A 25,862-nucleotide genomic window follows, 5' to 3' on the forward strand; every position below is an offset into this window, starting at 1 on the left:
TTAGATATGCTCTTGTCTGCACCCAGACTTGTAGATTGAAACTTTCTATTCAGAGCCCATTCGCTCTTTGGCAAGGTCTAAATTTTTTTTTTTTTTAATCCCAATTTTGACCATTTCTCCTTTGGGAACCTGGCCTCATGGCTGAAGTGTGTTCTGGTGAGCAAAGCCTCAGAGTTCTAGGAGTTCGGTAAAGTAATATGAATGTATGTCACAGGGCAGCTGAGGTGTCTTGTCTTCATATCGGGGAAGGCACAGTGCCCTCCCCACAAAGATGTCACACCAGGAATGCTGTTCTTCAGCTCAAGTGCTTGTGGTGTTGGTTGATTCTGTCTCAGTCCTTCACAGTGCCTCTCTCTGCTCCACAGTAATACCCATGTGATGTCCATTTAGGCTGTACTCCCTTTGGGCAGGGACCATCTTAAAACATTTTGGAGAAACGCTGCGCTCCATATTTGCCAGGGACTAGGGCTCCCCAGCTCTGTGGAGGGAACATGATGATTTTTGCAAGAGTTTGACAAGTCAGAGCTGAGCAGCTGTAGATGAACTGCTGACGATAAAACACTCATGTCTAATAACATTCATTTAAACATACTTCAGGCAAAGAAGATAACATGATCACCTTGGTAAATAGAAGTCAGTGTTGCTGCCTTCTGATTCCAAGGTTCTTGTAAGAAAGAATTTAACTTTACCAACCTGAGTATCCCTTCTTCACATGGTAGATCCCATGGCTGGGGAAAAATGGTTTTGTAGGTAATAGGAAAGGACTCTGATACAGGATTTGCAATTCTAACTTCCTAATGATTTCAGTAGGGGGTTAGGAGTGTAAAGATAGTCCTCATTGTATTGTGGCTTGTATGCTTAGGGTAGGCTCCCTCTGAGTCTTTTTTCACTTGCAAGGATTTCATCTTTTCATCCTTATCTCTTCCTGTAATTGCCTCCAGGCTACTCCTGAAGGGGTTGTGGAGTTGGGACAGATACTGGCAGCATGAGGAAATTTCAGTTTTAAGAAAAGCAGATTTTTTTTGGGTTTTTTTTGTTTTTTTACACTTACATGGGAGTGAATAGTACCCTGTGGATCGGCATATCGAGCAGGTTTTGAGGTATGTCTTACCTCAAATCCTGGGCTTGCAGAAGGTGGAAGGAGGCATTAGAGTGGCACCTTAAAGCCTGGTGAGGCAGTGAACTCTGTATCACTGGAGTATTTTAGGCAGGACCTGCAGCAGCTCAGGAGAGTGTGCTGGAAAAGATGCTTTATTCTTACATAGCCTTCAAATGCTTCTGTGGTTTGAAGGACAGTCAGTGAAATTACAGAAATGTGCATTTAGCCGGGAAAAATGAGATAGAAACAATAAAGGGACCCCCCCCCCCCCCTTACAGATAGTACAAGTATATCATGAAAGGAAAAGATTTTATTCCCTTTGTAGCTCAGCTGATCTCTCCTGGTACAAAGCACTGTGCTGTTGGGCTGGACTTAGAGGCAGCCAGAACCTCCAGGTAAATTAGTCAGGCTTTCTCTGCTTCTTTGAACCCAGAGAGGCATTTCAAACAGGATTTATAAATTAGGAGAGCACTCAGTTTTAACAGAATAGGCGTTTCTATGTGTTTATTTGCTGTTTATGTAACTGTCAGTTGTGTTTGAAAACCTGAGAATGAATTCAGTGGGACACACAGAGGTGCTCAGTCACTGGGATGATGAATAGGTTCATGTCAAATAAAAGCAGCTGCTCATAACTTTCTGGGAAGATGGTCATAGAGACATTGTTCTGAATTACAGCTTGTGCTTTAAAGAAACACCTTCTGTTTCTGCCCAAAGGTGTTGTGACTTGCGTTGGGGTATTTTAGTTGAGCTGGGCCACACAAAAATATTATCCTTTTACTTGTTCCAGCTTTCCTTTTCCAGTAAATGCTTGAAACCCAAATATTTCCTGTAGCAGCAAGTAGGGCTGAGACATAGGTATAGGGTGGAAACAAGCTTCTCTCTGTGAAGTAAAAGAAGCTTAGAATCTTGGCTTCTGAAGTCCACAGTTAGTTAAGGGACAGTAATGTCCATTTTCTCATTCACAACTTGGTTCCCTTCCATTAAAATGACAATCTTAAACTGTATGGTCTAAGTGATAATTTGTAATTAATGCCTGGATAATGGCATTTTTGTTGGTGGAGGTCAGCATGGTGTGTTTGAGGATTCAATTCAAAGCCAAACAATTTCCCTCTTACAATTAATTCGGTGTCAGAATAGCGCAAAAATCTGCAGTGGTATCAGCCGGTCCAGCATTCCTCATCAATTACAGGATTACTCATACAGCTTTTGCAGCACATCATAAAGCCTTTGTTCCCAGCTGATCAAAGCACCACTTCACAGTAATCAGATGCTGTCAACAAGCAGAGATCCTCCGGGCAGTTGTGGCTGCTCCTTCTTGCTGCTCTTCGGAAGGGAGCATTTGTGGCTCGAATTGTGTCGGCAAGTGGCACAGCTGGTTTTGCTCAAAGAATACTGTTACATTCTAAACGTTCTAGCAGAAAAGGCATTAAGAGGAAAGAGTTGCATTCAGAGGCTTCTGGAATTGAGGAGCTGATATCTATCTTACCACTCTACACACTCCGGAACAGCAGACAAGCTGCAAATCTAACACCGCTGAATGTTTCTGATGAGCTTCCAGTTATCACATTTATTTCTGCTCTCCAGCCCCACAGCTGCATCAGTGGTGCTTTCCCAGTGTCCTTCCCTGTCCCTCGCCTGAAGCAGGAGTACTGGATAGTGCTGGTGCCCTAGACCCATCGTGAGAGAGGGAGAGAGGCAGGTACATATGTGGCTCCAGATCTTTCATGTAGGCATAGACTAGTGTAGAAAATAATCTGCTACCTTTACCCAGTGCATCAGTTAATACACCAATGAGCATAATTTTCTGCTGTTTGGTTGAGGGTTTTTTCCCAGCCCACTGTCAGAGTCAGATTTTTACTGAGAGGATTGGAGAAATCGCTGGCCCTGACTATCCTACAGCTTTTCTCAGTTCCTGCAGCTACAGTATCCAGGTAGGAAGAGCTTCCAGATCATGCTGGAATTCATGGAGACCTTTAATGTGAAGACACATCCAGGAATGTTGTGCCCCTGTGTTGTCCTTAAGGTAAGGTGAGGTTTGTTGCAGTTCATCACAGACTTTATGAGACAGGCCCAGCTCTTTTACTGCATCTTCTTCAGCCCATGTTTCACCATGTTAATGTACAATTGTGTCTCTCTGTATGTCTCCTGGTTCACTTCTCCGTTATGTTTTGTCTTTTTAGGTTTGTTTTCTTTTTTTCTCCTAAAACCCTCGTCTTTGAAAACTGACTGAAACCAATCACTCGCGTGTGATGACTTGATAGACTGCATCACAACCTCTGCCCTAGTCCCACACCTTCGTGCTGGAAAGGCCTGAATATCAACGGAACAGTGATACTTTGAAACAGTGGCTTCACGAGTATATTTTTGGTAAGTGCATTTATTACATGTACTCCTACGTGGCTACTAGGAAGTTTACTTCTAAAGTACGGTTTTAAGAGAACTCCAGCATTTCAGCTGTTCTTACAGTTCAACTTGGATCCAGGCATACGATTTTATTTTATGGAACAATTTTCCTAACTTGTCAAGAGCTACAAGTTATATGTCAGGGCAACACATGGGCTGTCCTGTGAGTGCAGCCAGGCTGTGTGCAGGTCACTGCTCCCCTTTGGTGTGAGAACATTAACGGGAGTCGGTCACGGTTTTTGCTTTAATTCTCAGCAATTGTAGATTGTGTCCGCGTGAGTGAAATCGTGTAGGGAAAAGGGAACAGCCCTTAGGAAGTCAGTGACAAATTCTCTCCGAAGGGGCGGGCTGGGCGCGGGGAGCCGCGCAGATTGGCCGTGCTGCGGACCTGAAGCGCCACGCCGTGGTCAGAGTGCACCGGTGCAGGCGCGGCACTCCAGGGTGACGGCGGTGCTCCCTTGTCGCGCTCAGCGTTATCCCGCTCGCCGTAGGTGAATCCCGTCAGCCCTGTTGGACTTCATTTCCCGGGCATTAAATACGCAGGCGCCCTTTCTCGTAACCAATTTCCGTTGTTCGCGCACTGTGATTAGGTGTGTTCGGTACACTGGATTTGTCAGCGATTGTCCTTTGATATGCTCCCCGAAGAATTGTTCCTGTCTGTGCATGCCTGTGTTTACGTCTGCCCTTGCTGACGCCCGGGACGCTGCTACTTAGAGATTTGCTTCTAATTCTATTGGAAGAAAGGAATGATTTTGCAAAAGATTTCACAGGATCAGTATAGTGAGAATTTTTAGTGTTCTTTCACTACGGATCTCTCCAGGGAAGTTAAAACAGTAATACATGGACATTACTGCTGAATGCTGCGTTTCAGACTTATTTCGTAGTAACTGAACTGAGCTTCTCAGCAGGCGGTTTTGGCAGTCTGTGTATGCTTATGGAATTTAAAAGTCACCGTTAGGTGACTGTGGTTTGGGGAGGCTCAGGCTTACCCCGGCAGTCACTTTATAGTCCGGCTGAATTGATGCGCGTTCTCACTGCTTATGTAGAAACCCAGAATAACTGAACATCTGATGCGAGAGTTAATGTATTCCACACAGAAACCGAGAGACCTGTGTGTGTATGGAAATGCAATGACAAAATTCAGTGCCGGTGTGAATGAAGCCCTGTTCTGCTCCGGGAAGGCAAATAGTAATGGTAAAGTCTGAACGTGGAATGAAATGTGGTCCTTGGCTCCGGGCCTGTGCAGAGGGAATGCCCCAGCCTTACCTGAACACAACTGACCTTTGACTGTGGGCCATACGTGCATTTTTAAGGCCATGTAAGAATGGTGAAAGGTAGCCAGGTAGGCTTAATCCAGTTACGGCTGAGAGCTTTCTTATCACCCGTTCTTACCATTCCCCCGTCAATCAATGGATGGAGTAGATTAGCTCTTGGGAATAGCCCGATGAGGGGGAATTGACACAGTCACCTTCTTACAAGTCTGCAGTGACTCAAAGGACACCTAAAATACGGCATCGGATGATGCCTCTACAGTGTCGGTTCTCTGTTGTATTAAACAATGCCCAGCTGTTCTAGTCATGGTGCTCATTTGTGTTCTCTGGGATGCAGGTGAAGATTCACGTGGTGATGGATACTGGAAAAATTCCAGCCTGTGCCTCGTACCAGCCTACACCAACCTGCACGTGCAGGCCAGGGGACAGTTACCCAGCTTGGCTACTCTGCTGTTTATGCAATGGAGCAGGTGCAGCCCCGTGGTGTTCTTAGATTGTCCTGCCTGGTGAGGCAGAACTATTTCACTGCAGAATGATAATTTTAACAATCAATTGGTACCTATATGGTATGCTGATTTTCAGAACAGCAAGTGCTACAGGTGCTGTTTAACAGGGAGGAATGCTAACAAAACTGAAAATGTTCTGACAACCCCACAGTGTGACCGTAGTTTCCAGTATTGACCTTAGATTTGTTAAATCATTTACTATTGAATGTGCCTTGGTTATGCCTGAGGGGCCCTATTGCAGATTAATGCCTAGAACTCAGTTCAGTTCTCTATGAGGAGAGTAAAAAGCCGAACGTTCCTTGACTCCAGCCATTTGGAGAACTCAGTTTCATAATTAACTAAATTGTTGCTTTTAAACTGATTGGCATTGTTTCTGACAGGAAGATTGAACCACGCTACAGCAGTATTTGTGAGGGGAAAAGAATCCCCTCACTGCTGAGTAGACGGTTGTGGATTTTATTTGTTTTTTTAATGCCTGAACTGCTAAATTAATTACTCTGTAAAATTAGTCAAGATCCAAGACTGAGTTTTGGGAGAAACATTTTACAATGTAATAGCATAATTGTCCCTCTTATCTTTTAGATTAGAATATCCATATATTCCAATTACCTTAATTTACATTCAGAACAAATGCACTTCCTCCTCCATGCCCAAATTCCTCAGCAATGCCGTCTCTCTTGATTACAGAACTTTTCCAAGGGATGCAATACTAATGAAAATTGTATTCTAAATCAAATATTCATTTGCAAGCAATTTTACCATTCCAAAACAATCCAGGAATTACATATGGAATCATTAACTTAATTTAATCCATGTAAGCACAGTAATTCAGTATTCAGATCTCAAACTGTTAAAACAGCTTTTGCTGCCACTGACGTTTTGCACTTTGTGGAGTGAGTTCATGGAGGAAGGGACGCTGAGCCTGGAGAGCTTCCCTGGCAAGTGATGTTAACTACACAGCAGAGGATTAGGAGGTGGCTCAGTTGTGCGTGACAGCGGGATTCTAACAGCTGCTTACCATATAGCTGTTCAAAAAAAACCCTCATCTTTGAGGAGGAAATTGGGAATTTTGAGAAAACACTATGAAGGTGGCCAGGGAGAAATAAATTTAACTCATGGTTATAAAAATCATCTTGTCCACTTTGATAATGGCCTTGGCTACACTGCAGCAGGAAGTCTCAACCAGTACTAATCTTACACCTACCAGGAAGACTGATAGCAGATGATGGGGTGGGGAAAAAATGTCCCAGCAGCTGTTAGAAGTCCTTCAGCTGTACAAAGCCGCCATCTGCCTACAGCTCGCTTTATTCATGTCTTCATGAAGTGTATTTTGCTTTCTTTTAAATAGTGCTGTGAATTCTTATTTGACTGCAGCTTCCAACTGAACACAGGTCCAGCGAGAGCCTGCAGAGCATCGTGGTCCCTGCACCCACCCCTCAGCCAAGTGGTATCAGCTGCTTGCTGCATGTGGGGTATTTACCTGCCCTGCTGTCCCTGTGCCTTTACAGCTACCTGCTGCACAGCCCATGGCTGAGAAGTTCCTGCTATCAGCTGTAAAAACAGCGTTCTTCTGAAGAACAAGCTTTCACATTCAGTTTTGGTCTAAGTACAGCTGACAACAGATTCTTGGAATTAATTAGCAGCAGTGTTAGAAAAAGCTTTTTTTTCTATGATACAGACCCCCTTACGATATACATGAACTTCCTCTTTCTTGTATCTCACACTCTGTCGTTAGCATTTTACTTTCTACAGTAATGTAATTGAAAATAAAGTATCTCTTTAAAAAAAAATGAAGACTCAAAACACTTCAATGTATTTTCAGTGACAGTTTATTTATTTACTTATAAACATTAAAGTATGCAAAGCAGTTAAAAATGCTACTGAAACTCGCAATTCTAAAATTTTCAGGAGATTTTGTTTGAAGGTGAAGGAAGGCTAAAATTATTAGCAAAGACTACTCTGTCTGTGCTGCCAACCAGCCTCTTCAACCTAAACCTGAACAATTTAAACAGAATTAAAACCATGCTAATTACAAAAACTTACCATGAGGTTCCTTGCAGGGGGTCACTGTTAGTCTTTGGAGGTCCAAGAATACCATTTTAAAGTGTTACTCAGCAGAAGTAGCTGGTAATAGTGCAAATGCTAAAATGCAAAATTCACAGATGGGACAGTTTGGAGATTATTCTGATTTAGGTGCAGAAAAAAAAACGTAAGCAACTTTTTCAGTGGAACATGAACAAATGTGTGGGATTTCTTTCTCAGTCTGAGTGTTTAGAAACCCTCTTTAAACCGAGTACATTAAGGCCCAACCAATTTTTCAGTTCTGCAGGTGGAAAACTCACAGTCACGCAGTTTTGTCTGCTGTTTAGATGCTCTGCTATTCACAAGCCTCAGTGGGATAGAGAGTAATGAAGATTCACTTGAAAATTACATAGGTTAAAAACTGTGTAAATATCCGTATTCATACTATTCACAGCTACAGCACAGTATTATGGTGTACAGAAAAATACAGATCCAAGCTTGTGGGCTGGAAGCCAAGTGCACAACACAACTCCTCAAGCTCACACCACAAGTGGGAATAACCGTCCACTAGTTTCTGCTCTAACACCGTGCACTCTGTTAAGAAGCTGCCTCCTACGTGACACCTCTGCACCTATCATTAACTTAGTTCAGACTGAAACTTTATCAGTCTGTGTATATTTACTAGTGCTTTATTCAGCTGCAAAGTCTTTCCTGTGACTAGTTTTAACAGGAATTAACAGCATTCTTCTGGGGCTGGAAGTGTGGCAGAAGCCTGTTTCCCATGAGCGGGCTGACCTAAAAACAATTTAAAAACATCCATCCCCAAAGGAGATGCTGTGGACAGAAATCCATCGTGACAGCAACCCTCTGTTTCCCCCAACCCACTTCTGATAAGGAACTACAATTGCTAAAAGAACAAGTAATGTTCCTTGGCACAGATGAAATCTGGAGGGAGCTGCTTACCAGTCTAGGTGCGGGCACCCCAAGGTGTGGGACCTGGATTTTAGATCTATGTCACTGCACAGTGCAAGGGTACAGTGACTTAGAGGTGAGTGTCGGGTATCGATACGTGCTGAGCGGTGGCTCCTTTAGAACCTGCTTATCTGAAACAAACCGAGTGACTGCAAAAAGCTTTACAGAAGTTCATCGCAAAAGGGTAAAATTAATTAACTGCTATGAATTCTTTGCATTCAGGGCTGCAAAACAAAGACACATATTACTTAAATCAGTTTTATTTAGAATTAAGAATTTCCTACAGTGACAAATCTTATAAAAAGCATCCAAACACGAAACTGCAGCAAACAGCATTCTTATGGATATCTTACAGACAGTGGAACTTCCACCCTGGAGAGGCACACTGAGCTCTAGTGATCTCTGCTAAAATAGCTACTGCAAAGCACACCACAAGCTCAATGTTCTCATCACAAACCCCATCATCTTCAAGTCACATTACCACACTTACAGATCATTAACAGAAAAAAAACACACACCATACAGCATTCACAGCAGTTGACATAAGGGAAAAGAAATACAAATATTCCATTTCACGTAACACATTCAACTAATTGATTAACTAGGTAGAGAACCCACTTAGTCTTCCACATGTGGCTGTCCTTTGAATGCAATAAACACTCGTACATTATTTGCTATCATTGCTCTCCGCACACTCTCTCACCAAAGCCACAGGATTGAGAGACATCTCGCCAAGTCAAATAAAATCCCATTAATGCACCACCAGGTCTCCGCATGCGCTCGCTCCTTTATCTCGCACATACCAGCCCTCTCATGCCTCGGCACCACCACCAATCCCACACATGGTTTCAAAAGTTCAAACAGCCTTCTGGTTCCATCTCACAGCCTTGCGTTCACAGCGTTGATACGACTCCATGAAATAAAGAGTAGCGGATAAAAATGGAACACCCACCGTCTAAGACGCAGCATGTGCGGTGTGATGAAGTATTCTTGGATGAGAAAGCATGTAGACAGAAGTATTCCTAAGGCAGAATATTTACAGCACTGCTTTCAATGAAGTGCTTCTTCCATACACATTTGAAATGAGATGAACTGTGGAGATTAAATGAAGCCTTCATATCGTACTTTAGTATGGAGGGGAGACAGTGTTTAAAAAAAAAAAAAAACAAACACAAACAAAAACGACACTGCGTTGTCCAACGGGGCGCTTGGAGAGTCATATGGTGGGATCAAATTAAAAACAAGAGGGAGAGAATGCTGTTTCTGACCAATGGTTCCATTTCAAACATGCAAAGAATTCAGGTAGCCAGGAAACAAGGGATAAAGTATTACAGGAGAAACCTTTCCTATCAACTGTAGTGTTAGTTCACCTATCGGGCAAACAGCAGTCCACTTCCAAACATTCAGAATTCCAACCAGATATGTAACAAAACTTAGAAAATTCCTTTTACCTTTCTTTTTTCTTTTTTTTTTTTTTTTTTTAGAAAAGAAAAATGTCAAAAATACTGCTGAATATACTGCACACTGAACAAATTCATTTGGAAAACTTTAGTATATACGTAATTTACAGTATACTTACCATGAGTTAGAAAAATTTGATTTCCCACCATACAGTCAGTATCAGAGCCCACTGCGTCTACATTCCCCAGCCTGACGACTTGGAATCCATGCTTGAACCAAAGCCTCCGTTAAACCCGCTGCTGGAGCCTGCGTTCGAGGCCGAGCCCCAGCCTATCGCTGCCCCCGAGTTGGACCCTCCGTATGAGTTGTTGCCTGAACTAAAGCCCTGGTTCTGCTCCCGCTGCATGTTGCCCTGAGGCTGGTTGTTTCCTGAGGGCCCCGACTGGTTCTGCTGGCTGGCCAGCATGCCCATCATCCCCCAGCTGCTCTGCAGGGCTGCCTGCGCCGCTGCCATCATGGCAGGGTTGATGCTAAAGGCTCCGAAGTTCATACCCCCACCCATGTTGCTGCCCTGGTTGTTGCCCAGTCCTCCCCCCCCTCCTCTGCTGTTGCCAAACCCCCCCTGATTCCCAAAGCCTCCTGGGTTACCACCAAATCTTCCACCTCTCTCTAACTGTCTACTGCTATTGTGCTTAGGTTCAGCATTGGATATATGTACGCTGATTCCTTTAATGATCAAGTCCTCTCCACAAAGAGACTGGGCAACCTATAAGAAATAAGGGATTGATTAAATGCATGTTAGATGTCTTTTTTAAAATGTTAGTAGTACAAGACAAAACACAAAACATCCTCTATGATTCTGAGCAGATATTTATCCTGCAAAGAAAGCATATGCATGTACTTAATTCAATTTGAATTTGTACTTAATTCAAAGTGATTTAGCTTTGCATTCATCACTACACTAACTGCAGTATAAAATCCTATCTGCACAGCTGCATCGAAAAGGGTAATCTCAGTCCGTTCAATAAATCACATCAAACTAATACCACTGTAATTCTCAAGACAGTGGACAAGTAAGCGTTTCATGTGTAGTTCCAGAAATGATACTTTATCATGCTACTAAAATGTAGTCTGTGAAATTAAAATATTTTAAGACTTACCTGATCATCTGCAAATGTAACAAAAGCAAAAGCTCGGAAGGGTTTGGGAATGAAGACATCTACCACTTCCCCATACTGGGCAAAGAACTGTCGGAGTTCATCTGCTGTCATGTCCTCGGTGCAGCGTCCAACAAACACCTTCCTGCTGCGCAAAGGCTCGTCAGGACTTTGCTGGAGAGAATTGAAGGAAAAAACTATCACAACTACAGTCCTTGAGAACTGAGTTACAGGATGGTAAATGACAGTCTTAATCGAGCCCGTTCTGAAGGCTGCTGATGAAGAAATCTTGAGATTTTAAGTTTAAGACTTAAAATAAATTAATTAAATAAATTCTATTCCAAGAACATGGCTGCACCTTGATAAAGGTGGGGGGGAAGAGCCACAAGAAAATGAGCATGGGAGCAACACACAGGGACAGTGATAAGGCCACTGCACAGGAACACTTTTCTGTAATAATTGCATATAGAGACAAGAATAGAATCTACAGGTTCAGTTTGGAACCCAAAGACTTGTTCTACTCTTCTCCAAACTAGTTATTCCATCTGCTTTATTCTCCATTTATTCATGCAATAGGCAAGTTAGGCAGGGACTGCTGGACATCAAACACATTATTTTTAGATTTCTATCTGTACTTCAGTCCCTCACATAATGAGCTATTTTCCCAACATTTCAATTACTTCCAGCTCACCCACCTCCTCCCTGTTTTCCTTCCTTGCTCACAATTGTTCTGTTCATTCACAGTAAAGCCGCATCCGAGAGCAGACAGTTAATCCGTGCAGCTGCTCTCTCCCAACGCAGCTGACGAAGAGGTGCACTCGGAGTGTCTGGTTCAAATAAAACCAGCAGTAAATCCCAAAGTACCTTAGAGTTGGGAAGTTTACAGTCACACCATCTTCCATCAATCATGTGCCGCTGAGACATTACTTTCACTTGGGTTTCGTAATCCGTGAACCGAACAAACCCAAAACCTTTCGAGTGGCCTGTCTTAATATCCTTCTTAACCTACGTGGAAAAAAAACAAAAACCAGAAGTAACCACTAGTATGAAGCATATTGTTACTGAATGAATTTGGTAAAAATCTGTTTGAGAGTTTATCAGTCTTAAAAACATTCTTATCACAGCAACCTCTAATTCCTTAACATCCTCCCTCAAAATTAACAGACTCACGGAAAAAAAAGACACCCTTAGGAAGAGACACAGCTTCTGATCTTGTCCGAGTTTATAGAGCTCCTTTGCTTCTACTTGCTTTCTCAGGAGCCTGGTATCTACCCAGTATCCCTCCTTACTTGAGCTGCAAATGGATTTTACCTGCACCATCAGAACTTCTCCAAAGGTACTGAAATACTCCTTTAAGTCTTGTTCAGTGGTTTTCCAGGGAAGACCCAAGACTATTAAATCTGAAGTCTTCTGTACTGCTCGTTTCACTTTCACAGCTGATGATGCATCCGTTTCATCCATTTTTCTCTTATTATCTGAATATAAAAAAGTACATTAGACATCCTCAACTCTGGAAATTGACCCACTGACTATGAAATGCATGGTGTTAAATTATAAACTATGATGAGAAAGAGTACAGACTGCAAGAGACACATCAGCTGCTGAGAGCTAATTGGAACAAATATCTGACTGTCCTGAACCAAAGTCAGTCCTCCTCCAAAATGCAATTTGACCCAGTTAGTTCTGCATTAGTTTACTTAAGTATTATCCAGCAATATTTGCAGTCCTAGAAGAGGTGGAGAAAACATGAATTTTTTTAACAAGACTACTTCACCAGCTATTTACTTCCTTCCCCTCTTTTTTCTGGGGGTGGAGCAGGGTGGTCAAGTTTCTCCTTTCCTGAGCACTTCTAAATGGTACCTCTGAGCAAACCATGCCTTGAGGAGAAGTGTCTGTGAGTACAGAGATTACAGTACACTACAGTCTTTGAAGGCCTATATGACGTTATCCTTCAAGGATAATGCAAGACTTTGTCATTAAAGTATCCGTTTAGGTAGAGTATTAAAAAAAAATTAAAAACTCAGTGGGGTCAAACCTACTCGGCAGGACAGACACCTGAATAAATCATTGATTTCTGTGAATCATAGAGTTAAAGAGTAACAGCGTTGCCATGTTAGACCGGCAGTGACTCGGACCTTAAAGAAAGCAGCCTTGTACAAAGAACCGAAGCCACGAGGACAAACCTTTGGGATAATTCACGACGTAGACGAGGTTTCCCCAGCCGGCCTCGGGGGCGTGCAGAATGCCCTCGACCAGCCGCACTCCCCGCATGCACTGCGACACCGGGTTCCTGTAGCGCAGCCCGCACGCCCCGGGGAACTGCGCCGTCACCGTGGACAGCAGCACCGTGCCGTCGTCCTCCGACGGGATTTCGATGGGCTCATCGTTCTCGTCTTCCGTCACCCGGATATACTCCGACATCTTCGCTGGAAGTTACTGAAGTACAAAAGGGATATAGCAGGCGTAAGCGATCACCCTATATCCCTTGACTTGGCCTTCATCTTCTTCGCCCTGAGGCACGAGTCTCGCTGTATTTATTACACAACATGGGACACCGAAACGCGCCATTCATTAACGCTAAAGCCTCCGGTCCTGCCGTACCGACACCACGGCCCGTCCTGAAGCTGCAGAGGTACCAACAACGACTGATCCCCGAGCACGGCGGAAATTCCCAGAGGCGCCACAGGCTCCCCCGCGGAGCGGGGAGCACAGCCCCCCTCAGCCCCGCCGCCTACCGGGTCCACCCGAGCCTGCGACCTCCGGATGCGGCTCCACCCGCCCCAGCACCACGGGCAGCCGGACTCCACCCGGCCCCTCGCCCCACTCACCAGCCAGGAAAGGGAGCGGCGTCCCGAGAACCCCTCGGCGCCGCCTCCACCGCACTCCGCCCGCCGCCGCACAAAATGGCGGCCGCGGCCCCTCAGAGGCCGGGCCGGGCCGCGGGCCGAACCATTCCAGGCGGCCGGGGGGGGGGGGTGCACAGCTGGGGGACGAACTGCGGCGGGACGATCGGGACGCGGGAGAACGTGAAGCCCGGGCCGTGCCCCAGCGCGCACCACCCGCTTTCAGTCGGAGCTCGGGTGGCACTCTCGGAACCGGCGGCGGCGACGGCAGCGCTCCGAGCCGCGCTCCCCCAAGCGCGGGGCCGGTGGTGCGGCCCTGCCCGCGCCTGCGCGAGCGCGGGAGCTGCCGGGAAGCGGCGCCGTCCGGGACCTGTCGGTGAGGGCGGTCATGGCCGGGCTCCGAGCTCGCCGTAGGCATTGGCCCCCAGGCCGGCCCCGAACAGCTCGCTCGGAGCAGCCGCGAGCAAAGACAGCCTTGCCAAAGCGCGGCGACGCTTCTCGCCCGTCTCCACTACCGGAAAGAACGAGCGCAGCTGATTAAAAAAAAACCCACCAAAACCCAAACTTGGTCACCTGGCCAGTTCAGCATGGAGAAGAACGAGGGGAAACCTCGTCGTAGCCTACACCTTACTGGTGAGGAGCAGCGGAGGGGTAGCTCCGATCTCTGCGACGAGTGACAGGACCCGAGGGAACGGCTGGAATGATGTCACGGGATGTTTAGGCAAATATATCAGGAAAGGATTCTTCCCGCAGAGGATGGTCGGGCACTAAACAGGCTCCCAGGGCAGTGGTCACGGCTCCCAGGCTGCCAGAGCTGAAGGGGTGTTTAGACAAGGCTCTCAGGGACAGGGTGGGATTGTTGGGCTGTGCGGTGCAGGAGTTGGCCTGGATGATACTGTGGATCCCTTCCCACTCAGAATATTCTGTGATTCTGTGTTTTCTAGCAAAAAAAAACCCAAAACAAACAAAAAAACCCCAAACAAACAAAAAAACCACCAACCAACCAAACAAACCACAAAAACCACAAAGGAACAACAACAACAAAAAAAACCACCCCAAACCCAAAACCCCTCCAATAACTTAAGGGTAAAAACAAACCAATCATAGTCCCCACGGACACTTCTAACAAGGCCTGAGTACCGGAGCAGCGTTTCCAGGGAAGATGAGAGGTCCCCATCCCTGGGGAGAACTTCCTTGTGAAATCATCTGAAGTGTACCCAGGGCTCTTCCAGTTGGGCAGGAGGAGACTCCACGTGCACTTGAAGATACTTTTTTCACAGAAGCTGTCAGAAGAGGATGGAAACATTAGAGATGCAATCATTTGTTATTGGCATCAGCCTGGCAGTGCTGGCATTGAGTGTTACCTGTAAGGTGGGAAAGGACACAAACCCTCTCAGCAACAGAGACATGTGAGCAATACCAGCTGAGTCATGTTGGTATTTGAACAGCATCATTCTGCACTGGGTAGGAAGAACTGATCCAACATGCCTCTGCAGATCTCATGCAGGTATTTCCTGAGGACGTTGGGAAGAACTAGATTAACCAGGCTGACTAATGCAGTTTCATGGTAACTCGGTTCTGTGTCTCGTACTTGTCTAGTCTGACACTGTCCCCAACAACTGGTTCATTGCTCAAAATCAATGTCTTCATTAATTCCTCAAGATGTTTGGGATTTTTTTGTGCTTCTCCTCCATTTACTGCCCTGCTCGCTGAGCTTGTATAAAACAATTTTGCAGGATTGCTAGAAGTTTAAAACAGCTAGTAATTCTAGCCCTGTCCTTTAATAACCAGTAAGTGTTTGCTATAACATGGCTTAATTCTTTCTAAACCCAATTTCCCCTATCTTTATTGAAAGACTTAATGGTTATATCTCATAATACAGTATTATAAACTCCTGAACTCCAAAGCCATGATGGCTAAGGGACACTCATGTTCTTATTGCTGCTTTTCTGCCTCTTAAAAAAAAAGTTCAGAAGAGCTCATCTACACAAGTTTTCCTGAGCTGTAGTCACAGGAAGGACAAGGCTGTGAGCAAGAGAACCACACGGAGGAGGAAAACACTAGTGGCAGGAACATGGTATTTTCCACCTGGTCTTGTCTCTTTTATAAGGTGAACTGTCTGCCTTCAGTAGTATCACCCTCTAGGTAAACACTCAATTTTTTTTTTTTTTTTTTTTTTTTTTACTTTGCAGTGATAATAGTAAAAAGCTATACATTAATAATTGCTGTACGGTTTTAATCTGTCATTTTCCATCTGGATAATTGCCATTCCACATCTCCAGTTTTATTCTGATACTTTACTAATGGGCTTATCTGGTCTGTCAGTCACATTAGCCAGGAGTCACACCAGAGACATCTGTAACACAGTCAGTATTTATTACAAGATCTTTATGAACAGGAAGCCACACAGAGCTGGCATTAGCAGAGCTGTGAAGTCCTGCCTGCCATCATCATAGTGAAAAAAATGTACTGCAGAGCTTTGTCTAACCAGCTCAGCAACTCAACCTGTGGACTGTAGCATATTATTATAAGGAAAACTATTTGACCACCTTTTTCTCCCCTCATCTGCTCCTTTGTGGCACTCATCCAATCTGTGTACTCAGTATCCCCCTAGCTTGACCTTCTTTGCACTGGTCAAAAAAAAAAAAAAATTAAAAATAAAGGGTTATTAGTAAGGACAGATGATTCTACTGCTAGAAAAGGTTAATCCAGTACCTTGCATTAATGGCTTCTGCTGAGAGTATTTAAGACTCCCACTTTAGATTTCTTCAAGTGCAAAAATTAGCTCCCAGCACCACTGAAGCTCAGCCCATCTAGGCCAGTGTGACTTTAGACTCAGTCTTATCATTTAATTACCATTTTTCAACGGAGTTGTGAGAGGAGCTGCCTAGACACAGGCTAACAAGAGATGCTAATGCTCCTGAAATGCCTACATTTTCTAGTGATCCACAATATACATCCCAAAGCCAGTTCTGGTGTTGCCAAGTCAGCATGGAGACAGCCAGTGTTGTTTGAACATGCTGTGAGGATGGAGCGGTAATTGCAGCGTGTCAACATTACCTGCTGCACTATTTCCACTCAGAGTTTAGCAATAGTGCTGTTGAAGAGGTCGTTGTGGTGCTGAGCCAGAGCGACCTCCATCTCACACAGCATCTGGTGGTAATTTCACTAATGAGCAGAGTAAGCACCAGCCCTGAACTAGATTTCATGCAGGTAAAAGCTTGACGAGAGTAGGGAGCTTTGTGCTGGCTGTAAAACAGGGAGGGAGAGAGGGGCAATTAGCCATAACAGAGACTTCTAACAGAGACTTCTGCTCCAAAAGCTTCTTCCTCAGTTTTGGCAACAAACAAGCTTAGAATTAAGCAAATGTTACTATCCATTTTCTGTGTGAATTGGGATTGTTGCAGCACTTTCCTTCTGTTATTTTGCATTTTTATTAGGTTTAAGTTAAGCAATTAACAGTAGCATTGCTCTTGAAGTAACTACACCAGTGGGCATACCACTAGTTAATTCGCCAATTCCCTCACACTGGCAATTCCAAGGGCCCATGGGTGCAGACAAATACAATATGTGATGCTAGCCATCATGTATATTGACTTAAGTGTGCCCACAGGCACAAAACAAAATGCAATACAATAACTATTTGCTGCTCTAGGTTAAGTGTGCTCATGGGTACAAGCAAACTCAATGTAATGATCAGCTGCTCACCCTCCCAAAAGCACTTGGGATGAAAAACAACATCAATGGGCACCTAAATATAAGCTCCTGATACAAAAACATCATGCAACTGTGGGTACTGAAAAACATGAAGTGCCTGGGCCTGTTCCTAATCACAGAGCATTAAACGGTGGGAGAATTTCATGAATAGTGGCGTATCAGTGTAATCAGATTGTAGACAGCCTGATTTTGTCATTAGTTAATAAATCCGACTTCTCTTCCGCACTCAGTGGGAGGCTTTTATTTTCCCCCACAACATCAAGTTTCTCAGAACAAGGCAGGAATATAAGGAGGATGAACAGTTTCTCTCTAAATACCTGCCATAATTAGAGCTTTCCATTCACAAGCAAGTTATCAACATAAAAATTTACTCATACCCAGCAGCCTAAAACAACTACTAAAGAAAAGTTTCCCTGGAACAAATTAAGTAGTTTGCACCCACGTAAAGTACCTGGAAAGATCACCTAGTCCATGGTTCTCACACTCCTCCTAATTCCCTCAGTTAAAACACTTAAGACTTCATTATAGTGCCTGAAATATTTTAGGTATTTTTCCCATGATCCTATGAAATGATGATTCCAATTATCTCATTTCTAACCCACCTGAGATAGTTTAGTCCTGTTTCTTAAGGAGGAAGAGTTTCCCCATTCCTTTTGATTCATCTCCTAATTTACTTAACTCTTCCAAACTGATTAGAACAGGCGATGCATTTTTTAATCTCTCAGCAAACACAATCAGATTTTTGTCGATTTGGCTCGTCTAAAGTTCCAGAAGGGCTCAGTGGCCATCAGTCTGGGTCCTTTCAGCCCTAGCAGCTATTGGGTGAGGCTGGTTGGAGTCCATGTCACTGGAACTCCGGGGCTCAGCCATCCAGGTGCAGTGGTGTCCTGGCTGCTACTCAGCAAACCCAGCTTCAGCAAACAAAAGGACTGGCCTGGCTGAGAGCTCTGGTAGCAACTAAGAATCTTCTGTAGTAACTGGAAACCCAAATGGTGACAAAAGGCCCCTCCGAGCTCCAAAGCCACTGCTGGCTCCTACCTTTGCGAGCTGCGAAGAGTTCAAAACGGCAGTGGGGATTATCTGCCATCTCCACCCTCTTGTTTGAGTGGTACCTGTGGGAACTGTCAAACGTTTGCATCTTGCACACAGAGAATGCAAAATTCACTTTGCTCTGTTTTGTTTGGCAGAGTAAGATCAAACCCTCTGCAAGTCATCTCCCTTGCCTTTCTAGAGCATCCAATAGCAGAGCGTGGGAAGAATTTCTCCCTGGGATTCACAGAGGTATCTAGTCAGTTCCCAGAGCTCAGTTCCCGGTGCTGATGTGCCAGGCATCTTCCAAAGGAATTTGATGCCTTGTACAGTGTACTGGAGCTGGGATTCAGAGAGTCTTTTTGGCTAGATTCTATAGTAACTCCTAGCATGGAAGAGCATGAACTTCTATCAGCGTAGGTTGGCATAAACCGAAGGATAAAACCCACTGACTGGGAACTGGTCCACAAAAATTGCACGTGGTGGTGTGTGACAGGTTCTAAATATTGAGTGCAAACACTGGAATTTACACAGGGGGTTGGAAATAGACTCCTTCAAAAGCCACAGGTGGCTTGGGTAAGGTGTAACAGCTATTCCTGTAACACCTGGAATAGTGTGAAGGACAGCTTTGGCAGGATCTGTTCGCAGGCTGTTTTGTCTAGTTTTCCTTCTATGTTTTTTCTGCTTTTCGCTCAAGGACAGGGCAGACAGTCTGAGTTGTTTTTTTTTTTTGCTGGTTTTGAATGATGCACATTGAAGCAAGAGCTGAAGGGTAAGACAAAGACTGTTTTTAAAATAGTTACGCTTTAGTGCCTGGTGATATTTTTTCGAAATACATTTACTGAAGATTTATGTAAAATCTATCTTTTGTCTACTTAAAATATCTCAAATGGATGTACAGGTCAAAATTTAATGCATATGGGTTTTCATTATTTTAAATCATTTGCAATATAAATTATTTACTATGACATCAGACCTTTGTTCTTTGGCTGTCCACCATAAATTGAGGACCACCCAAATGTCCAGCCTAAGCTGTATTTCTGCATTCCCTGCCCCAGTATCTATAATCTCAGTTCTGTGATTCTTCATGTAAATGACTTTCAACAAGGAAAGGAAGGGAACACATTATTTGCCTCAATACAGGTAATTCTGAAAGAGGAGCAAGACCTTTACATGAGAAATAGTTGACATCCACAGAAAGGGGAGAACTAATGCTTGTAGAAGTGAAAGTCATCCTTGATGAGAGTGGTGAGAGCTACAGATCAACCAAATGTGACCAAATGGACTTTTTGTGTAGTTGAAACTGCCAGAGGTGATTGACTTCTATCTTTCTCTCTCTGAATTTTTTAATGTCTTCTTTTTGCCCTTAAATTTATAATGCAATTAATTAATCCAGTTCTGGCCAGTAATGTTGTAGGTAACCATTTGGAAAACTGAGGTATTGGGATAAGCCAGGCTCCCCAGGGTCATTCTGCAAGCCCATAGTGAAAAACCGTAGTGTCACCTGACACCCAGAATTGTGCTGTCATGACAAACTTGCTCCTAACAACCATAAAAATCTTGAAACACTCACACTTTTTGAAAGACCTTGTGGAAACTGCATTTGTTATCATGTTTGCAAGTCATCCTATGACAGGTTACGTATACAGACCTTTGGATCCATCACAGCCTATATTTGAAGCCTTTCCAGCTCAGAAGTTACTGAAAATTGTTGCCACCCAACAGCTCTTCTGTGGCTACACTACAATAATTAAACCCTGAATTCAACCCAGTTTCTTCTACATAGATGTCATCTCAAAACCTATGACATCAAGACTCTGCCACGCCTCTCATTTCTACTCATGAAACTGAAAAACACTTAAATCTGAAACAAACGTATTTTTGCAAGCTTCCCACACCACAAAACCTCAGCCTTGACACAGCCCTCTTCCTGCTCTGTCAAAGGATGGATCTTTGTTTTCACAGTTTCATGCATTATTGCTCATGCATGTAGTTTTAAGTATACCTCCGAAATTTGACCTGCCTGAAGAATTGTACCAATTCTGAGCAATATCGTAAATTACAGCAACATCCTAAGGGGAATCCTACTGCTGACATCCAGGCTATCTGTGCAGTCCTCTAGGTATAAGTGTGTCTGACAAGGCCCATTTATCTCTCTTTGCTGTCTTTCCTAGAGTGTTCGTCGTAAACCAAAAACTAGCACTGACAGCAATCTTAACCCTGAAGTCAGAGCAGGGTCAGATGTTGTGGTGGGCCTGCATACGCTTTCCTGCATTCGAGCTTCCAGTGGCTTTACCACGATGAGATCCAGTGAGAAAATCTCAGTGTAGTCCTGATTTATGTGCAGGAGTGCAGAGGAGAGCAAAAGCTTTTAGTGTCTTGGGAAGCAGTTAGGGATTAAGGCCAAGGAAAGGACAGTCGTGTCAATTACATCCTAAAAAAAGAAAACTCAAGTGAAAGCCCTGGCTCCTGGACTGTTTCTGGGCTGGCGGATGTTCAGAGTTTCCTTGGCAGATCCTCCCGAAAGCTAATGGACCCATTTAGATCCCCTCCCATACACCATGGCATCAGTTTGACCATTCTGAAGGAGGCCTGGTGGGAGTCTGATAATTCAGCATTTTTTTCTGAAATTAAATTAGGGAATGCATTTAATATTTTAAGATCTCTGATGCTCTCTTGTCAGGAATCTCCACTGAACCCAGCGCTTCATTTCAGATGTGTCTGAGGGAAGAAAACCTCATGCAAAGTGCAAGGCTGACACCTGGAGGGACTGCGAGAGGCAGATGGGGAGCCTGGAGCAGCCACACATCCTGCAAAACAGCTGGGTGGGGGAAGCTCAAGAGTGGGTGGCAAGATCCCAGGATTTGAAAGTATGCTTTTCTAGTGAAGGGATGCTCTCAATATGCTTCTCTCTCCCCTTTTCCAACAATAAAGAAAAATACAGATTTCTATTTCAGATTTTCCATGCCTGTTTTTAGGAGTAGAGAAGAAACACAGGAGCTATGACTGTGTCACTTAATTATTCACTTCTTCCATGCTCAGGAATGTTTGGATCAAAACTTATCTTGGTCAATAAGTTGCTACAAATAATGCAAGGTTGTTTTATCAGTTGGTTGGTCTAACATATTTGAATTGCTGCGTATCAGACTTCCTACTGCTTTGCCATTTGTGTAACTGCTGAAACACAGACTTGCAGAGCGATTCCTGCTGTCAAAGCTGCAGCTGGAAGATTTGGCATTAGGTAGAGTTTATTCTTTTCACGTCTGGTTCTGCCAGCACCCACGGTAAGGCTTTTCCTGAAGCTGATCCTAATCAAGGAAAGCAAGGCAGCTTCTAGGACAAAGTCTTCATGCTTTTTGAAGTTTCTTTCCAGCCTGGCAATCGCTCTTTCATAACACTCTTTCATAACACTTGTTCAAATCTTTCACTTGTTCATAATCTCTCTTCCCTGACAGGAATTTTCTCAGTATTTTAGTGAATGCTTGTTTTGCTTGAACTAATTTTAGAATATGTTAGTAGCCAAGTTATTTATCGTTCTGGCATTACCATACACTTAGTAGCTCACAGACCCAAAGATTAGATGTCCATTACATATCCTTAATTCTCTTTGTCATTGCCAGTGTGGTTCCAATCATAATATTTGCTTATCAGTGAGTAGTTGCTTATGGAAATGGGAAAAATAAACCAACAAAAAACAACAATCAACAGTTATTTTCAGAACTCTTTTATGCATTTCTATTATCCCACCTGCACTATAGCTCCCTGAGTCTCCACGTGTCTTCTCTGGTGCACCTCGATACTGACTGACTGCATTTCTTTCCCTTCTAGCCTTCTGACTCCCAAAATATCACTGATGCTCAGTTCATCCCGATGAGCATACTAAACCACCACAAACATTCTCCACCCAGACCGCCTAAAGGGTGAGCCATGAAAACGCTTGCTCCATTCTGGCAAGCAGAAGAGAGGCACATTAAAAGCTTCAGGAGCAGCACAAGACATGGGGTGTTCTTGGGATACTGCTTTTCAGCAGAGACTTGGAGGTCTAATGCCATCTCTGTGGCTACTGTTTCTTCAGTGCTTCTCATTAACTGTGCCACGACTAATGAGGCAGTAACATCTTTCTCCCCTCTCCACTCGGACAATATTGCCAACGCTGGATTGTCAGTTATGCTGAATTACACTGGATGACTTGTGCGTACTCAGTGATGTAGACAAATAACAGTTCGAGATCGAGGGTGAACCCTGGCCACTAAACTTGTTTCACTTGTGACTCATTCCAGACTTAAAACCTGGCTCTTGTTGACATTTTATTAACCCAATTTGTCATCCTCCTAACCCCCATTATCCCACCCAGGCAGATTATTTACTTTGAAAAGATGTGTAGATAGCTTCCACGCAAATCCTAAGCAGAGCCAGGTGCCACAGCTAGATTCTAGAGGGAGTTACAGTCATGAGACTGTACATGTGCTGGTAAAATAACTTCTATCCTAGATTCTTCCAAACTCAGTGACATTCTGTCTGTTTAGATATTGTCTGGACTCTCATTCCTGCAAAGCAGCTTGGCTCCAGTATGGGGAAGGATCCACATTCGTACCTTCAGACCTGTGTGTGTTCCCAAAGGGATCAGCAAAGGTAAATTTAAACATAGATTTAAAGTTAAGGACATTCTCTTGCTTTGGAGTTGGAATCTCTGTCTACCCCTTCCCAAGAGACTCCCTTTGAATCTTTGCATTTTTCCAAAAATAAAGCATTCACATTAAGAATTAGCTTGCTGCCTTCCAGAGAATTCATCATTTCCAGTTTGCAAGCTTGAAGAGAGAAATCCAGGAAGCGCCAATAAATCTACTCTGACAGTGGAGTAAAGAGCTGCAAAAGGAGTAACCTGTCAAGGTAATGTGACTTAATTTCTCAGAGAAAGATCCTTTTTTATAAATGAAATAAAAATGCCAGCAACGTGAAATAGCAGGAAGTGTCACACTTGATTGTCTCTCAGGAGGACAGAAATTAAATAAAAAGAAGGCAAGGTAAATGACAGGGTTTTACATTTAGCGAGGGAAGTAATAACATAAACTGAGAATAATAACATCCACTGAAAATCTATGCACAGCAACCCGAGTATGTCAAAGGGGTGTGTTCCCACAGAAACATTCATTTAATGTACACGTGTTTCCTTGGACAAAAGGCGGGTTCTGTGCTGGGAGTGCAGGATTCGTGGAGATACTGTGATCGGACATACGGGGGCAGCCTTACCTGCCGGTTATCACAGCCTTGCGACACCGTGGCAGGGCCACTGCAGCCAGTGCGCTTTGGCCTCCTAGGTTCCCGTGGCAAGCTCTGGAGTTTCGCCCCTTTCTAAACAGGGGACCCATGCAGGCTTTCCAGATTTCCTTATTCAAAGCGTGAGCAGTGTCCCTTTAAATGAACACAGAGATCTCAGTCCAAATGGGGTTCGTGAAGCCCAGGCTACCCTCAGTTATGAAACCTCCCTTTCAGAGCTCACGGGCTCAGGGGCTGCTGTTACACTCCGAGGTTAACAATCAGTTTTAATATTCACTTAGGGGGCTGTAAAAAAAGAATGAAAATTTCCTAATTTGAAAATGGACTTGATTGGCAGCTTTATTATCTCTATAAGGTGTGTGGCATTCCACACAATCAAGTCATTTTTTAAAATAATCTCACTGCTTAAGTCGTACATGCTGCTAATTGCATTTTAATAAGTCTCTTTAAAATCTTTCCATATTTTTTAATATCCTAATATTAGATAAGTGATTGCTGGGGACACTGGAGGGCACTGAGGTTTATAGAAAGAAGAACACCGTAATGAAGCTTTATTGGGATGGCATCACCAAACAATTGCTGTGATAGCAACACTCCCAAGCTTGGAAAAATGCCAGCCTTCCCCCCCCCCCCCCAGAACTGACTCAGGCACAAGCCTCCCTGGCTCAGGACTGACACAGAAAATGGATGCTTTCTGGATCGTAAAATGGCCTCTTTCCGTCTTGGAAATGACTGAGGAACTGTCCACTTTGGGTTTGGAAAGGACTTGGGAACTGTTTTTTTCTCCATTGAGCAATGACTTTGAAACACATCTTTGTTTTTCTTGGTTCTGGCTTGAAAATAAAAGTTCATTTGGTTGTTTTTTTTTTTTTTTTTAAATTGTGTCATGGTTACACAGAAGGAAGATTTCTTTACCAGCTCTAAACAGCAGCAGACAATGGGAAAGGCTTCCATGGAATTAGAAACTAAGGCTGGAAGTAGAAGCGATGAGTCCATCTCAAAGATGAAACCCACTTGGTAGAGTATTTGGGAAAAACGTAGTATGGTGTGGGGTTATTGGGTGTCTATATCTCCTTTATGGGACAGGGAGCATTATCCAATGAACACCAATCCAGACATAATCACTCTAAAATTAAAAAACAGACAAATAAAATAAGCAAGCAAAGAAGTCAAACAACAGGGGGGCTGAACGGACAAAGTCCAGATTCAAGCACCCTGAACAACAGAAAATTTCCAGCTCAGATCCATCTAGGATCCCATGTGTGCATCCACAGGGTGAGCTATTGCAGCAGTTACAACCCAGTGGTGCAGGCAGGTACTCCACAACATTCCATGTGCACAGTCCAACATTTTTGCTTGGAAGTCTGTCTTTATATCTAAAGTGCTGTCTTCTCTCTGTATATAAAGTTGTGTTTCTCCAAATTATGACTATTGGGAAACTAACACCACTTTCAGTGTAATTTAACATCATTGTCCATGGGGGAGAAATATAATCCCAAATTAATGTGTAACTGGCTTCTGGGGAACTTCACTGGGATAAAGGGACTTTTTTTGCAAAAACAGAACGGCAGTGCCAAATTTTACATTGTATTGCATTGCATTTTGTCCTCTGCAATTTGTGTACTGGGACCTGAGATCAAAAAGTTATTTTGAGAACAATAATGACTTTAATGTATTGCCTGCTTTTATATGATTTCTTCCTCCTGACTCTTGTCTTCTGATATCATACTATAATAAATCACAATGTCAGTTTCAGTTTAAAACATAATCAAGCTTCTAGCAGTTCACTATTAGTAAAGGAAACCAGAAAAAAATGTGATATCTTCTTGGAGATTCAAAACCTGGGAAATAAATACAGAGAATCTATAACTGATTTTTTTTCCCTTTCAAGTCTCATAATATTTAAGTAAAGTTGTTTTTGGAACCCAACCATGACTTTTAATACTTGAAATGGACAATACTGATATAAACATCTTGCATTAGTTTGTTTGAAAGTGAGCCATTTTCTGACTAACTGAAGCTCTGTCTATCCAAGTGTTTCTTCTGTACATCATCAGAGAATCCTTGGACTCAGTCCATCGTATCTTTAGGTTTGATCTTATTCCCACTGAAACCCAAAGGAGTTCTGTCCCTGATTCCCAGTTAAAAATGGATCAAGCTGAATT

The 25,862-nt window shown here is 43.6% G+C and overlaps 1 protein-coding gene and 2 long non-coding RNA genes across 5 annotated transcripts; 2 read left to right on the plus strand and 1 right to left on the minus strand.

Moving 5' to 3' along the window:
- Positions 1-1,921: 1,921 nt before the first annotated feature.
- On the plus strand, positions 1,922-7,219 carry LOC116454669. The gene is made up of 3 exons (XR_004244163.1): positions 1,922-3,122; positions 3,280-3,466; positions 5,111-7,219. It is a non-coding gene; the product is annotated as an uncharacterized LOC116454669 (long non-coding RNA).
- Positions 7,220-8,515: 1,296 nt separating this feature from the next.
- On the minus strand, positions 8,516-13,770 carry TARDBP (TAR DNA binding protein). Of its 2 annotated transcripts, XR_004244159.1 has the most exons (7): positions 13,660-13,770; positions 13,015-13,267; positions 12,143-12,306; positions 11,696-11,836; positions 10,835-11,005; positions 9,853-10,440; positions 8,516-9,365 (listed from the first exon to the last, which is right to left on the minus strand). XR_004244159.1 is itself a non-coding variant. In XM_032131541.1 (6 exons), exons 2-6 carry the CDS (start codon positions 13,250-13,252, stop codon positions 9,910-9,912), a joined length of 1,245 nt encoding a protein of 414 aa, XP_031987432.1. In that variant the 5' UTR covers positions 13,253-13,267; positions 13,660-13,770; the 3' UTR covers positions 8,518-9,909. The 2 variants fall into 2 exon arrangements, 1 of the variants encoding a protein (XP_031987432.1); XM_032131541.1 differs by having other exon boundaries at positions 8,518-10,440.
- A 99-nt stretch (positions 13,771-13,869) lies between these two features.
- On the plus strand, positions 13,870-25,626 carry LOC116454668. Of its 2 annotated transcripts, none has more exons than XR_004244162.1 (4): positions 13,870-15,181; positions 21,104-23,052; positions 23,203-23,310; positions 24,182-25,626. It is a non-coding gene; the product is annotated as an uncharacterized LOC116454668 (long non-coding RNA). The 2 variants fall into 2 exon arrangements; XR_004244160.1 differs by lacking the exon at positions 13,870-15,181 and adding an exon at positions 15,186-15,819.
- The last annotated feature ends 236 nt before the right edge of the window (positions 25,627-25,862 follow it).

This window comes from Corvus moneduloides, chromosome 22 (genome assembly GCF_009650955.1).
Source record: "Corvus moneduloides isolate bCorMon1 chromosome 22, bCorMon1.pri, whole genome shotgun sequence".
NCBI classification, from domain to species: domain Eukaryota; kingdom Metazoa; phylum Chordata; class Aves; order Passeriformes; family Corvidae; genus Corvus; species Corvus moneduloides.

Coding starts and splice junctions, on each gene's coding strand:
- TARDBP (XM_032131541.1), bottom strand. CDS start 13,252: ATGTCGGAGTATATCCGGGTGACGGAAGACGAGAACGATGAGCCCATC. Junction 12,307..13,014: donor CGTCGTGAATTATCCCAAAG/GTTTGTCCTCGT, acceptor TTTTATATTCAG/ATAATAAGAGAAAAATGGAT. Junction 10,441..10,834: donor TTACATTTGCAGATGATCAG/GTAAGTCTTAAA, acceptor TATTTCTTATAG/GTTGCCCAGTCTCTTTGTGG.